We start from the raw sequence: 14,977 nt of genomic DNA, 5'->3' as shown, positions 1-14,977 counted from the left end.
GTTCAAGACATATGCAGCAACCATTAATAACAGATTTACACATCAATCACTGGGTATGTAGCACTGTCAAGATGCCTCAATACTACAATGACATACCATCTAAATATAGAAGTTAGTGAGCCGGTACAATACAATGTTTCAATTAGGGCTGGCAAGCGATTAAAAAAAAAATCACACGATTAATTGCACTGTTAAATAATAGAATACCATTTATTTAAATATTTTTGGATGCGTTCTACATTTTCAAATTTATTGATTTCAAGTGCAACATAGAATACAAAGTGTACAGTACTCGCTTTATAATTTATTTTTGATTACAAAGTATTTGCACTGTAAAAACCAAAAATAGTATTTTTCAATTCACCTAATGCAAGTACTGTAGTGCAATCTCTTTATCATGAAAGTTGAACTTACAAATGTAGAATTATGTAAAAAGAAAACTACATTCATAAATAAAACCATGTAAAATTTTGAAGCTTGCAAGTCCACTCAGTCCTACTTCTTGTTCAGCCAGTCGTTTGTTTACATTTGCAGGAGATAATGCTGCCCGCTTCTTGTTTACAATGTTACCTGAAAGTGAAAACAGGTCTTCTCAAGGCACTGTTGTAACCGGCATTGCAAGATATTTACCTGCCATATGGGCTAAAGATTCATATGTCCCTTCATGCTTCAACCCCCATTCCAGAGGAGGAGTGTCTATACGGATGACAGATTCTGCTCGATAACAGTCCAAAGCAGTGCAGACCGTCACATGTTCATTTTCATTATCTGAGTCAGATGCCACCAGCAGAAGGTTGATTTTCTTTTTTGCTGGTTTGGGTTCTGTAGTTTCCGCATCGGAGTATTGCTCTTTTAAGACTTCTGAAAGCATGCTCCACACCTCATCCCTCTCAGATTTTGAAAGGCACTTCAGATTCTTAAACCTTGGGTCAAGTACTGTAGCTATCTTTAGAAATCTCACATTGGTACCTTGTGTTTTGTCAAATCTGCAGTGAAAGTGTTCTTAAAACGAACATGTGCTGAGCCATCATCCGAGACTGCTATAACATGAAATATATGGCAGACGCGGGCAAAACAGAGCAGGGGACATACAATTCTCCCCCAAGGAGTTCAGTCACAAATTTAATTAATGCAGTATTTTTTTAACGAGCATCAGCAGCATGGAAGCATGTCCTCTGGAATGGTGGCCAAAGCATGAAGGAGCATACAAATGTTTAGCATATCTGGCACGTAAAGACTTTGCAATGCTGGCTACAGAAGTGCCATGCGAACACCTGTTCTTACTTTCTGATGACATTGTAAAGAAGAGGACAGGATTATCTCCTCTAAATGTAAACAAACTGGTTTGTCTTAGCGATTGGCTGAACAAATAGGACAGAGTGGACTTGTAGCATCTAAAGTTTTAGATTGTTTTGTTTTTGAGTGCAGTTGTGTACAAAAAAAATCTACATTTGTAAGTTGCACTTTCACAACAAAGATTGCACTACAGTACTTGTATGAGGTGAATTGAAAAATAGTATTTCTTTTGTTTATTATTTTTACAGTGCAAATATTTGTAATAAAAGTATACTTTGATTTCAATTACACCACAGAATACAATATATATGAAAATGTAGAAAAACATCCAAAATATTTAATAAATTTCAATTGGTATTCTATTGTTTAACAGTGCAATTAAAAACTGCGATGAATCGTGATTATATTCACATAATGAATTTCTACTGTTTAAAGAGAAAGCCAAGATGAAGTTCAACTAAACACCGTTAGACTGACTTTTTATATTTACAGGTTTATTTCAGTTTTTGCTGTACAAAGGCAAAAGTGCAATTCATTTGGTCAATCTCCAGTAGTGACTATCTAAACATGATACAGATATATACACACACAAAAGCCATGCCTTTAACTTCATTGTTCGCACCGTGCGGAGTTAGATGCAAACCACATCCACACAGTGCAAGGCATAGCTTCAATTTTTCATGATGTTTACTTGTCATATTTCTTATGGGTAAGAAAAGCCTTCCAATGCTCCAGTTCTTGATTCTTACATTATATTTAACAATCCTGTTTAGTGACAGTGCAGTTTCAGAATTAAAAGTGCTTCTTTATTATCTGTAGTCTTGCAGGACCATATTTTGGTCCAGATGTGGCTTTAAAGAATATTCATTTTTGAAGTAATTTCTTGTCCATATTTATTATCATTCAAATTATTTAATAAAAATGGTAAAAACAAGGCCATTTCCCCCAAACGCTGCAGATTACGCACAAGTGTAGAAACAAAGCTCCTAAAAATGGTTCCTTGAATTACCTTCTTTTAGACTGAAGCAATTGAAGTTAATTGCGTGAAAGCACTCAACAACTGAATTATTCCCATTTTAAGTTTGAAAAACATATTCATAGTTCCAAGTAACTCAGGGAATTCTGCAGTGCAGATATTCATGATAATCTGCACCGGACTTGGTGTTCTAATGGTTCTTCACCCTTCATGTTGATTTAGAAGATCTCACTCTAGAAGGGAAGTGAAAAAAGATTACCAAAACATGTATTCTTTTTCAGGGAACATTCATATTTATGAAAGCTAAGGTATGGTAGAATTAAAAAAAAGTACTGCATCTACATGTGATCTTATTGTGCTATACACGGATTTAGAAACTTTACATATATGCCCTTTAAAAATTCAGGTGTAAGAATTCCAGGGTAACAAACGACACTATAAAATGGTTCTATCGCCCCTCACCATTAAGATCACTCCGCTGATACTGCAAAACAAAAGGGCGGGGAGGTGCTAAGACAGTAGCACTTAAACCAGTGAAATAAAAAAAAAAAGAAGATGTGGTCACGTGACATGAAAGGGAATGTAAATCTTGACAGGCACAAAAACAAGGAAGTGGGGGAAAAACAAACTAGGCAGATACAAGAAGTGTTGTTATTCTTTAAAGCTTATCCTACATTTGAACGGTTTATAGAGACAAGCAGTAGTTACACAAGAAGTGCTAACATGAAGCATGACTGCTTATGCAAGTAAAATAATGAACTAATTCATGCTGTGCTTTATAGCTTAAACTGCTAATAGAGGTTTCCCAAACTTTACTGAGATAAATGCTTGACACAGAAAAGAATTTAATATGTCTTATTCAAAGATTTCAAAATATTTAGTCTCATCACCCCAGTTATTATACTCATTTTGCAAGACAGATAAATGGAGGTAGAGATTACATGATTTGCCCAACTTCACATTGAATGTGCAGCAGAGGAGGGAATTAAACCCAGAAATCCTTATTGCTAGTCTTTTTGTTCTAATAGGACAAGTTGCTAAGTATTGCCATGGTTGAAAGCAGAAATGTACTTTAGAATCCTGACTACCTCACTTAAAAAAAATTGGAATGGCTGATTGTTAATAATTTAAGTTACCTTGTAACAGAAATACTCCCCAATTCCTCTTTTCCTTGGCACTCAAAGAAGAAATCCAAGACTAATTTATGTAGGAAGGTACAAGACATGAGAATTTTGAGGGAAGTTAGTGATTTTACTGAGCATTGCTGTGGCAAGTAAACAGGAACAGGTCATCCACAGTTTTATACCCATATTAATGACAGAAATACTGGGCTCCGTTATTTTAAAAAAATATTTCCACTCCCTATGGAAGACAATTAACATTCTATAACTACATACTGTAAGCTACAAATCTCAGACCTCTTTACATTGACTTTTGCAAAGGGTTAACTCCTCAGTCCTCTAGAATTAGTGCCACTAAACAGAGGAGATACTTTATAAGGAAAAACTATTGCGTTAGGATTATGTTAACACAAAGACTGTTGGAAACAGACCAATCACATCACCATGTTGCTATTCCACAAGTGGCACAAAAACAAAAATCTTAGTGGACACCGGGGGAAGGTGTTTCAAATAGCATTGCTGAAAATAAGTCACCTTAACTACTCCCCCCACCTTCCCATCAAACTACGTATCCTGCTTTGTTTACTTCCAAACAGCAGTAACCTGCATATATGACTGGTTATCTTGCATCTCTATTGATGAAAACAGACATATCCGCTCTCAGTTGAAGTGAGCTATTGAGTTAGTTGTCAAGTCTTCCTGTTTTGCAAACTCTAAGATTCTGTAGCAAGGTATTATACATCTAATCACAGAACAGCAGGGCACCAGATTATATTATACAATAGCGTTACACAAATCAAAATATGTATAGGTAACAAGTAGAGCAGAGCAAATAACTGATTTTTTCAGTTCACACAGAGTTCTGTAAAAAAAAAAAAAATTAGTTTGAGTCAAAATGAATCTAAAGATCCTATAATGTTTCAGCGAATCAAGAAGTCCGTTCCTGGATGAACAAAACATGTTTGATCCGAAATGCTTTGTTTCCAGCATTATTAAAGGGCTAGATTCACTAAACAACAAGAAGAGGAGGAGCCTTCCTTATAACTTTTAGCCCAGTAGTTAGGGGACTCACACCACCAGGCTATGTTCACTCTCACTCTCTCTCTCCGGCTCAAGTACTTTATACAAAGTGGAACAGCTTCAACAGGAGGAAAGAGACTTGACCCAGAACACACCATAGCTTGGTGGTTAGGGGATAATCCTGTGAGGTAGAAGACCCAATCCAAATCCTTGCCCTGTATAAAGAAATGGAGATAACGGAACCCAGGCCTTCCACATCCCTGGTGAGCGCCCTATGCATTGGGCTAAAAGTTATAAGGAGGAAACCACTGCCAGCTGTTTTCTGAATGGGACCTATGTTCCCTTGCAAATCTAGCCCAAAAACTTTTTTTTGGACTAAATTATTCAATTAATGTGTATCAAATCTGAAAACAGTTTCATGTCAACAAAAACCACATTTTTCAACAAATAAACTATGTATCCAAAAGATTTTGCCCAGCTCTAGTAACAAGGGCTAAAGTTGATTTTGAAATATTTTTCATATGCTGAAAATTTAGCCCACTTTAAAAATTACACAAGTTTCAGGGGGATTAGAAGTGTTTATCATTCTGACAAACTGAGTTGGATACAATACATATTTCACAGTAGTTTGTCTCATGTTGATAAATACCTTTCTTCCATTTAAATTTCTCACATACCTTCATCAAGAGGTACTGGTGATTTAGTTTCTGACGTCAGAGTACCCATATCTTCAAAAGTTTTGGCACCTGGGTTATCTTGCTCCACTTCACATAAATATACATCAATGGGTCCCTTTGTGCTCTTTATACGTACTTCTATACAATCCTGTAAAACAGATTTTATATACACAGAATCAGAAGAAATTTATAGATTAAGCCAAACTAATTTTTACTTCAAGTATTTTGCATCTATTTTAACACAAATAGACATACAAGAACAGGTCCAGATATAGGAGGGACATATTAACTTCAACAGACTTTAATTAAGCCAATTTAAAGGTTCTTTAGTTCTTGGTAAATTGGTAGGGTTACCTATGAACCTGCCATATTGAATGACATCTATTAAATAATGTAATTAAGCAACTGAACACTTCTGTGTGCTAGAAGGATTTTATTTTGATGAGGGTCCATCCAATGTGAAGAACTACTTTCTTTCGTTGCTCATTTTCAACAGGCCATGTTGATAAATGACTGAATTTTATTATACTGTTATAAACAGAGGTAGCAAAAGTGATGAGTTTAGGGTCAATGTGACAACTGAATAGCTCAAAACAATCAGTGTTGGCACAAATTTTACTGCTAGCACAATCAGTAAGGCAGGACAAATTTAATAAATTGCTATGTCAACACCCCCACTAGATAATATCAGCAATGTAATGGGCTTTCAAGAACCAAAGGCAGAGGACACGAAATTACCCCAAGACATTAATCAAAAAACTGATTTAGGTGTAAACATTATAGGGAAACAAGTTCTAGAACTATTTTTTCCCCAAAGAGACAAGTGCATTGTAATAGAAAAAAATCAAATATTCATGAAAATTTTACAGTATGTTGTACTAGCTTTCTGAACAATTACAGTCAGGGCTGGTAGTACCTCTTAGTAAGGTTGCTTGAAACTTTCTATTATAAACCTCTGTTTTCAGTTGCTTATAACACTGTGCCTAACCAACCAATTAGGCTGAAAATTTCCATGTTAGGCATCTACCCGAGGAGGAATCATTTCGGAAAATTTAAGTCAGGCAGTTTACAGCTGTTTCCAAGAATGAAAGTAGGGAAACCCACTGCCAGAAATTTTTTACTATAGCCAAAGCAATATGTAATTTGAGAAGCTGTCGCTCCCTGATGCTAAGCAAGTTAGCGAAACCAAGCTTGTCAGAGATCATCACTAATTGTGTGTTTTTCTTTTTTGATTGCCTGACTTGACACCCTGGGATCTGATTTGCTTAAGTGCTGCACACTCACAGCTGCAACCGAAGCCAACAGGAGCTGTGCTTTGAACATATAAAGATCTATATAGGGCTAAGTACTCTGAAAAGTCAGGTCTAGGAGTCTCAAATTGGGTAGTAGTGTATGCTTGTAAACTAAGCCCTGATCTACATGGGGCAGAGGGGGGCATCTAAGTTACGCAACTTCAGCCATGTTAATAACGTAGCTGAAGTCGACGTACTTAGACCTACTCACCGCGGTGTCTTCACTATGGTGAGTCGACTGCTGCCGCTCCCCCATGACTCTGCCTCGCGGCGGTGGAGTACAGGAGTCGATGGGAGAGTGCTCGGGGATCAATTTATTGCATCTAGACTGGACACGATAAATCGACCCCCGCTGGATTGATTGCTGCCCATGTAGACGTACCCTTAATCTCTGTGCCTCAGTTCTCCATCTTTAAAATGGGGGATGTTAATCATACCGCCTCATCTCAAGGTGTGGTTTTAAATTATACTAATTTGTGAAGCATTCAGGTACATTAGCAATGAGCACCTTAGCTAAAACACTGTCCCCACACACTTTTACACCAAACATTATTGCAGGTATCTTTGTTTTATGAAAAGTATCAGATAAGAACACCAATATTATATCATACCCATATTAATTTCTGTATGTGAAAAATGAATTGCTCTTCTTGCAAACTCGAATTCTAAAAATGTAGTTGCCTTAGAGTAATGAAAAGCAATACTTACTTCTTTAGGAGCTGGTATTTCTAGTTTTGTTTCTTCTGGAGCTTTGATTGCCATAACAATCTGTTCTTGAAAGGCCTTAATGCTATGAATATCTTGATATGTCACATAAGCTAGTGTACACATAAGTCAAGGATTCTATAAGGAAATCTGTTAACTGTTTTAAGAAAAAGGGACGGCTGTTACTGTTTTATATAATTACTTTCTGATCTCTTTCAAGGAACGGACAAGTTTCACTGGTCATTGTCTGAAAGCGAATTTATTTAAGTACCAGACTTTCTTCTAGTTAGCCTTCAGCCTAGAGGCAAGCATAGAATGAGGAATCTTAGGTGATATTCCCAATTTTCATGTTTGGTGTTTAACTCATCTCAATTACAAAACGACTTTTCATTTGTCAAAGCTTGCCTATGAGATAGGACTACTAAATGTAAATATTCATAATTATTTCAGTGATAGTGTTCCTTTAAGACCACACCTTCAACTTTTACCTTCTGCTGTTTATTCTATATAGACATATACCTGCACATATAAGTTTATTTGGGACCAGTAATTCCAAGTACTACTTGCCCTGTACTAAAGCATGAGAAGGAAGGCAATGAATTCCACCTCTTACTCGCTATACTAAATTTCCATCATTAAATGCTTGGTGCCAGTAGCCAAAATAACTGATCCAGCAGTTAAAAGGGTATTTTGTGTTTTCTTTGTCATCCGTTAATTCAAACAACTGGTGAGCACAGTCCTTAATTAATTCATCCAGAGCTTCTTCCATTGCTGATAAATCAGAAAGTTCATCTCTAAGCTTTTGCTGTTCTGATGCCTTTCCAGCAACCTGATCGAGATCAGATCCTCTAAAAGAATATGAAAGTTATCAAGAATATTATTTAAAGCTTATATTTATAAATAAATTCTGTAGTGCAATACAGAATACTTAAATATTTTTTAACTTTTAAAAAAGTGTAGTTAAAATGTTGAAAGCTTTTTGGTCATAAACTATTATTTTTAGTTTCTTGTGGTCAGTTAAAAAAAAATCTTCACAATTGCTTCATTTCCTGATACTAGAAAGTTAAAAGCATCTTATAATTAGAGACTGTATTAATTACACAGTGTAATTTAAGAGGCTGTACCATCTCATTTATGAAAGTTACTGCAAAACACAAAAGAAGCTAAAACACGTTTTCACAATTAAGTCAAAGTTAGGTCAAACTACATTACACAAAATATCTGTATTATTTTTGCAAATGTAAGTTAGAAATTTCAAAGCCAACTCACACCCACTGGATAAGATTCTTAGATCTTTTCTGAATCAGGTGGATTCCATCCAATACATTGGTGATGTCATATACTCTTCGTTTTCGTACCCCCAGAGTTGTTGCTACTTCATTCAAATCAAGAACACCATCTGGTGCAGTTTTGACAAGATCCATGAATTTTCGGGTCAGGTAAACCAGGGATGCATCAAAACGAGGCTTTGTGACTTTCAGGGTTTCTGTAAAGGTTTGACATTGCATCATTTAGTATTAATCCATGCAGCTCTGTTCAAAGCATTGTCATAATTTTCCAATATACAATGCTTATGAAAAGTGTTATTAGAACAGGAGGTTGAAGTTTTGTTCTATATCAGTACAAGTCATAAAGAAAGCTGTCCATCCAATATGCCTTAAGTAATTTGCAGAAGTTACATCTAGAAAGCTAAAAGGTATCTCCATGCCTTTTAAATTCTTGACATTAGACTTCCAACAAGGATATCAACTGTGATATGAACATATGTATAAGCAATTTTACAAACTGGTAGGCTACTAAACAGCCATGATGATATCTTGTGTTTAAAATAGTCCTGTTGCCAATTACAAGCCTGAAACCAAGAAGTAAAAGACTGTCTGAATGCCACCTACCTATGCCATCTGGTCCCTCACTTAAATAACATAAAATTAAAAGTTACTTATTATGTCTGCACATAACTTGTTAAATGGCTTCTAACAAAAGAAAAAGTAAACTAGACCACCCAGTTTTCAAACAGCTGTAATTATAGGAGTATCAATTACCACAATTTACTTCCATTAAATTAAATCACTGGCTAATTTGCTCCTCCATTTCATTTAATCAAAACATCAAGAACAAAATCTTTTTTAAGAACTCCAGCTGCCTTTTGATCTTTCAGAAAGAAGAGAATAATTCAGACGCTGACCACAGGAAACTAATCAACAGAAAGTTTTCTTTATTTTTCTCCCTTGCATTACAACTAATAAAAGGTGCTAATAACTTGTAAGGGGAAGTTACTCCTTTGGGAGAAAGGCAGCATAAAAATACCTCTTCCAGATTTTTTTTTTTTTTAGGGGAAGTGGAATTAATTTGGAAATGTTTAGCTTCTGACTGTGAGAAAGGCTGTCTAAACTAAGGTTATGTCTACACTGCAGATGACTGTCAGCACAGCTATATTGGTTAGGGATCACACTTCTGACGGACATAGCTATGCCAGCAGAAGTCTGTAGCGTAGATGCAGCCATTCCAGCAAAACTGCACTTTACCAATAAGTAGCACAGCTTTGCTTGTATAGCTGTGTCCACACTAGGAGTGCTTTGCTGGTACAGTATATTAGTACTTCTATACCAGTGAACCACTCCCAGTGTACACCCAGCTTACATAAACTATTAAGATGATTTCTGATACTTGGATAAAGTTTATGGTTTAAAAATAATTCAGTTATTAATCACATAAATGTTTCCGAGCAGTACTTTATTTTACCCTTAAAGTTTTGTTTAGACATCAAAGGCGCAGAGCTCGAGGATATTGCACATGCAGCTATCAAAAGTTTTGAAGACTGACACAGAGAAACTGCTTGGTACCCTTATACTTTGGCCATTTTTCTGCCTTTAATTCCTGCAATTTAACCTGGAAATGTTTTATTCGAACGTGAAATATTAGAGTACATATTCAGTTCAAATACTGCATGTTTTCAACCTCAGCATACATAACACCTTACAAGACAGTGAGAACCAGACAACCAAGGAATCCCAGCCGAAAGCTTGCTATGCTCATCAGAACCGTTCTAATAAACTAAATCCCCAATCCTGTAATTGCACCCATGCAAGAAGACTCTTACTGAGCTCAACAAGAGACACTACAGGTCCAAGAGTCATTTGAGAGTATATGGAATCAAGACCTACCTCTGTCTATCTGTAAAACATTGAAGGTGCTCCACAGGCCTAAGAGGCTCTCATACTGGTTCTCTCTATGGCTCAGAAGTTTCAAATATTGTACCACTATAGGGTGCACTCCAGTCCAGGTTTTACAATCCAAGAGCACCTGAAATTTGATTTAAAAACACCTATGGGCCAAGTTCTCCACAGCCCACTAACTTCAACTGAGTTGCATGGCATGTAACTCATAGCAAAATTTGTCCCATATATTCCTTAATTTGTACTATTAAACTACCAATTTCTGTCCCTGATTTCTGTTAAGACTATGCCTGCTCCAGGTTTGACTTAATAAATCTTAAGATTTTTTTAATTGAAATTTTCCAGTATTAATGAGACACGTGTCCTTAGTTTGCATGACATCTTCACAGTATGTTATTTATTCCATTCCTGTAAGGTTGTGTACTTTATATATCAGAACGGCAGAGATCCAATCACCACATCAAATTAAATACTAAACAGCAAATTTTTTTTTAAGTACACCAGAAGCAGGAAGCCTGCCACACAACCAGTGGGGCCACTAGACGATCAAGGGGCTCAAGGAGCACTCAAGGAAGATAAGGCCATTGTGGAGAAACTAAATGAATTCTTTGCATCAGTCTTCACTGCAGAGGATGTAAGGGAGATTCCCACACTTTCTTTTTAGGTGACAAATCTGAGGAACTGTCCCAGGCTGATGTGTCAACAGAGGAGGTTCTGGAACAAATTGATAAATTAAATGGTAGTAAGCCACCAGGTCCAGATGGCATTCACACAAGAGTTTTGAAGGAACTCAAATACGGAACTGCAGAACTACTAACTGTGGTATGTAACCTATCACTTAAATCAGCTTCTGCACATGACTGGAGGATAGCTAATGTGACACCAATTTTTAGAAAAGGCTCCAGAGTCAATCCTTGCAATTATAGGCAACTTCGGTACCAGGCAAATTGGTTGAAACTATAGTAAAGAACAGAATGAGGCACATGGACGAACATGATTTGTTGGGGGAAGAGTCAACATGGCTTTTGTAAAGGGAAATCACACCTCACCAATCTATTATAATTCTTTGAGAGGAGGTCAACAAACATGTGGACTAGTGTACTTGGACTTTCACAAAGCCTTTGACAAAGTCCCCCACTAAAGGGTCTTAAGGAAATTAAGCAGTCATGGAATAAGAGGGAAGGTCCTCTCATGGATCAGTAACTGGTTAAAAGATAGGAAACAAAGGGTAGGAATAAATGGTCAGTTTTCACAATGAAAACAGGTAGTGGTGTGCACCGGGGATCTGTCTGGGACCAGCCCTGTTCAACATATTCATAAATGATCTGGAAAAAGGAGTAAACAGTGAGGTGGCAAATTTGACAGACAAAATTACTTAAGACAGTTAAGTCCAAAGCAGACTGCAAAGAGTGACAAAGGAATCTCACAAAACTGGGTGACGGGGCAACAAAATGGCAGATGAAATTCAGTGTTGATAAATGCAAAGTAATGCATATTGGAAAACAATCTCAACAATACATACAAAGTGTTACAAGGTTATTTTGGGCAGGGAGGGGGGGAGGGGCATCCACAGTACAGCCACCCTTATTTCTGAGCTGGGCAACCGGAGAGTGACAGCTGTTGGCCAGGCACCCAGCTGTGAAGGCAGCGCCCCGCAAGCAGCAGCACAGAAGTAAGGCTGGCAATACCATACCGTGCCACCCTTACTTCTGTGCTGGTGCCTTCAGAGCTGGGTGGCCAGAAAGTGGGCGGACTGAGGACCCAGCTCTGCAGGCTGCAGCGCAGAGGTAAAGGTGGAAATACCATACCATGCCATGCTTACTTCTACACTGCTGCTGGTGGCGACTGCTTTCAGAGCTGGACTCCCAGCCAGCAGCCACCACTCTCTAGCTACCCAGCTTTGAAGGCAGCACCACCAGCAGCAGCAGCGCAGAAGTAGGGTTCAGTACTGCTACCCCTCCCACAATAACCTCATGATCCCCCCACTACTCCTTTTTGGGTCAGGGCCCCTACAATTACAACACCATGAAATTTCAGATTTAAGTAGCTAAAATCATGAAATTTACGATTTTTAAAATCCTAGGATATTGAAATTAAACAAAATGGACCAGGAATTTGCTAGGGCCCTACTAATAGCCCATCACTATAATGAGATGGAAAGTGAAAAACAAAATGGTCAGTGATGGGCTGATTATTACTGCTTGCTCAACTGCTTGATTTTGCTCTATGCCATCCTTCCCTCTGTTTTATACAGATTATAAACAAATAAGGAGGCAAATATGTATACAGTGCCTGGCATTCTTTGGGTAAATACGTGAACTAAGTTTGTGAAGAGAGCAGCAGTTTATTCAAACTCCTCATCTAACTGCATAAACCTTGAGAAAAAGAAACATCTCTAAATTTGAAGTTCAGAAACTTACTTCTCATTGTCACAAACTGGACCTCATCTTCCATATTAAGGTTGATTTTTGGTGGCTAAAAAAACAAAACAAAACACAAAGAAGGTGAGTTTAGGACATGAAATATACATATGGCAAACAGGAAGCTTTCCTGCATGAAGGTTAGCTCCCTTTCTGTAGAATGGAGGCTTTTGTTAAATAAGTTGTCTTAAGTCTTCAGACAGCTTCAGTGTTTTTTCTACTGTTCATAGCTTTGCGTAAGTGTAACCAAGGGAAAATTTAACCGTCTGGTTAGTTTTCACTGCTGGGATTGAAAACTCTGTAGGATGAAACTGAGAACTGAGCTAGTTTTCACTGTGCTCTGGCTCAAACCTTTCCCAACCAGTAGCAGATACAGGCACTTGAGCCAGGAAGGATTAATATAAAGGCTTGTGGAAGGGGTGAATAGCGAAGACACCCCCCAAAACTCAACTTCTATCACAACTGCAGAAATCAGGAGTAATGAAGGACTGGTGATCCACCCAGGTGATTGCTATGAGGCACTCAGGTGGGGGAAAGAATGTTCCTGCTTAGCTGGGCAAGAGGTTCACTCCTCACATAGGCATTGCATAGAAAGCATTAAAGGATGCCTTGATCATCTCTTCCTTCACTTCTTGAAGGCCCATTACATAGATTATATAATTTAGAACACAGGTCGCTATAACTACAATGCAAATAGTTTGACTTCAACTCTTAAGCTGGAAGACTATACTAGGAACCGAATTTATATTAATCCTGGGTGTTTTCTGAGCAATAGAATTGCAACAACGATCCTAGAAGGCCTCCCTCTTTTTCTTGCTACTTCTTTTGAAGTAATGCCATGAAACAAGATCGTTTATCAAAGTTTCCAGCTACCAACCCATGAAAAATTCAGAAAAGAAAGGTATCAAGTCAAAATTAGCCCAAGTTTTAGGATTTGTAAAAATACGCTTTAAGAAAATCCACAGCAGTAGAAACAGATCCGGGAACAAAAAACGCGTCTGAACAGATCCTGTTTTTAAATCACGCTCCCGGGCAACCCACTGCATCGTCGGCGCAGCAGAGCCTGAGAGCGAAGCCGGAGAGAAAGAAGCGGTTTATCCGCAGCAGCGGCCAAGGCGCCCGGAGAGCGGAGCCGCCCTTACATCATTTAACCGCACACCGAAGAAAAGTCTCTTTTCGGGCAACTCTGATGTTTAACGCCGCCACGCCACATCCTTCCTTTTCCAGGGGGGCAGGGGTCGGGGTGGGTCGGGTCATTTACGGCGCGTGGAGCGAGCCTGCCAGGGCCCCCATCTCAGGGGCCCCCCTCGCTCTCTGTGCTGCTCAGAGGGTCCGGGGAGCGGGAGAGCGACTGGGCCGGGCCCCGCGCAGCCACCAGCCGCTTCCCGCCCTCACTCACCCGCAGCGTGTCCGGGTGCAGCGGCCGCAGGCTCTTCCCCTGGGCGGGGGTGGCCATGTTAGCTCGGCCCCGCGCCTCCCCGCCCAGCGGCCGGCGCCAGGCCTCTCGCGGCCCGGGACGCTGCTCACAGGCCGCCGCCCACCTGGAGCGGCGAGTCCATGTCCGGGCGAGCGCCGCCCCCCGTCACACCTCCGGGAGGAGCGGGCAGGGCCCGGCCGCGTTGCGATCCGCTCCCCAGGCCGGCGGCCGCTGGGCAGGGAAAGCGACTCCCGGCGGCGACAGCGTGAGGCTCGGGCCGTCACTCCCCAGCCCCTCCACCTGCCTCCCCGCGGCCAGCCGCCCTCACCCACAAGCCTCCGCGAGCGGGTGACAGACTGCCCCGCCCCCTGGCTGCACAAACCCCGCCCCTTCCTGGCGCCGGTCGAGAGTGGCGGGCCGGCCGGCCTCGCCCGCCCGGCGGTGGAGACGGTCCCCTGCGGCCGGGGGACGTTACGCGTCCCGCTCCCGTGCCCTGCGCGGTACAGGGCTGGGCCGACGCCCTCGTGAATCTCGGGCCGTTTTCTTAGCTGAAGGGTGAGAGGAGACAATGGAGGAAAACACCCGTAGCCCAAATCCCCGTCCCGCCCGGGCTAAACCCGGCTGGGTCCATCCCATGGGGGCGCCCTGCAGCCCGACTCCAGCGGTAGAAGCAATTGAAACCGGAGAGGGGTTCTCAAGGCCCCAGGAGCTGTGCTGTGCTGTGCTCCCCCCCCCCCCCCATCTCACTAAACCTCTGGGCCTGGAGAAAGCCCCTTCCCAGGTGCCACCATTGCCCCTCTGTGTGCGAGACCAAATAAAACCCTTTTCTGTGGGGGCACCATCACCTTCCCCCAGATATTCCCCCCCCCCATGATTC

The 14,977-nt window shown here is 40.2% G+C and overlaps 1 protein-coding gene across 3 annotated transcripts; it reads right to left on the bottom strand.

The window, feature by feature from the left end:
• Positions 1–1,773: 1,773 nt before the first annotated feature.
• E2F6 (E2F transcription factor 6) lies at positions 1,774–14,439 on the bottom strand. Of its 3 annotated transcripts, none has more exons than XM_075126414.1 (7): positions 14,083–14,439; positions 12,684–12,738; positions 8,363–8,573; positions 7,777–7,935; positions 7,091–7,205; positions 5,091–5,238; positions 1,774–2,505 (listed from the first exon to the last, which is right to left on the bottom strand). In XM_075126414.1, the coding sequence occupies exons 1-7, from the start codon at positions 14,137–14,139 to the stop codon at positions 2,501–2,503; spliced, it is 750 nt and encodes a 249-aa protein (XP_074982515.1). In that variant the 5' UTR covers positions 14,140–14,439; the 3' UTR covers positions 1,774–2,500. The 3 variants fall into 3 exon arrangements, with proteins under 3 accessions (XP_074982515.1, XP_074982514.1, XP_074982516.1); XM_075126413.1 differs by having other exon boundaries at positions 8,357–8,573; positions 14,083–14,437; XM_075126415.1 differs by having other exon boundaries at positions 8,357–8,573; positions 14,225–14,435.
• Between the last annotated feature and the right edge of the window lie 538 nt (positions 14,440–14,977).

Source organism: Caretta caretta, chromosome 3, assembly GCF_965140235.1.
Source record: "Caretta caretta isolate rCarCar2 chromosome 3, rCarCar1.hap1, whole genome shotgun sequence".
Classification (NCBI taxonomy): domain Eukaryota; kingdom Metazoa; phylum Chordata; order Testudines; family Cheloniidae; genus Caretta; species Caretta caretta.
The sequence above is the reverse complement of the archived record's forward strand: the minus strand, read 5'-3'. Positions and strand labels throughout refer to the sequence as shown.

Coding starts and splice junctions, on each gene's coding strand:
- E2F6 (XM_075126413.1), bottom strand. CDS start 14,139: ATGGCCACCCCCGCCCAGGGGAAGAGCCTGCGGCCGCTGCACCCGGAC. Junction 12,739..14,082: donor TGCACCCGGACACGCTGCGG/GTGAGTGAGGGC, acceptor TTGTTTTTTTAG/CCACCAAAAATCAACCTTAA. Junction 7,206..7,776: donor GATGACAAAGAAAACACAAA/ATACCCTTTTAA, acceptor ACTTATGTGTAC/ACTAGCTTATGTGACATATC.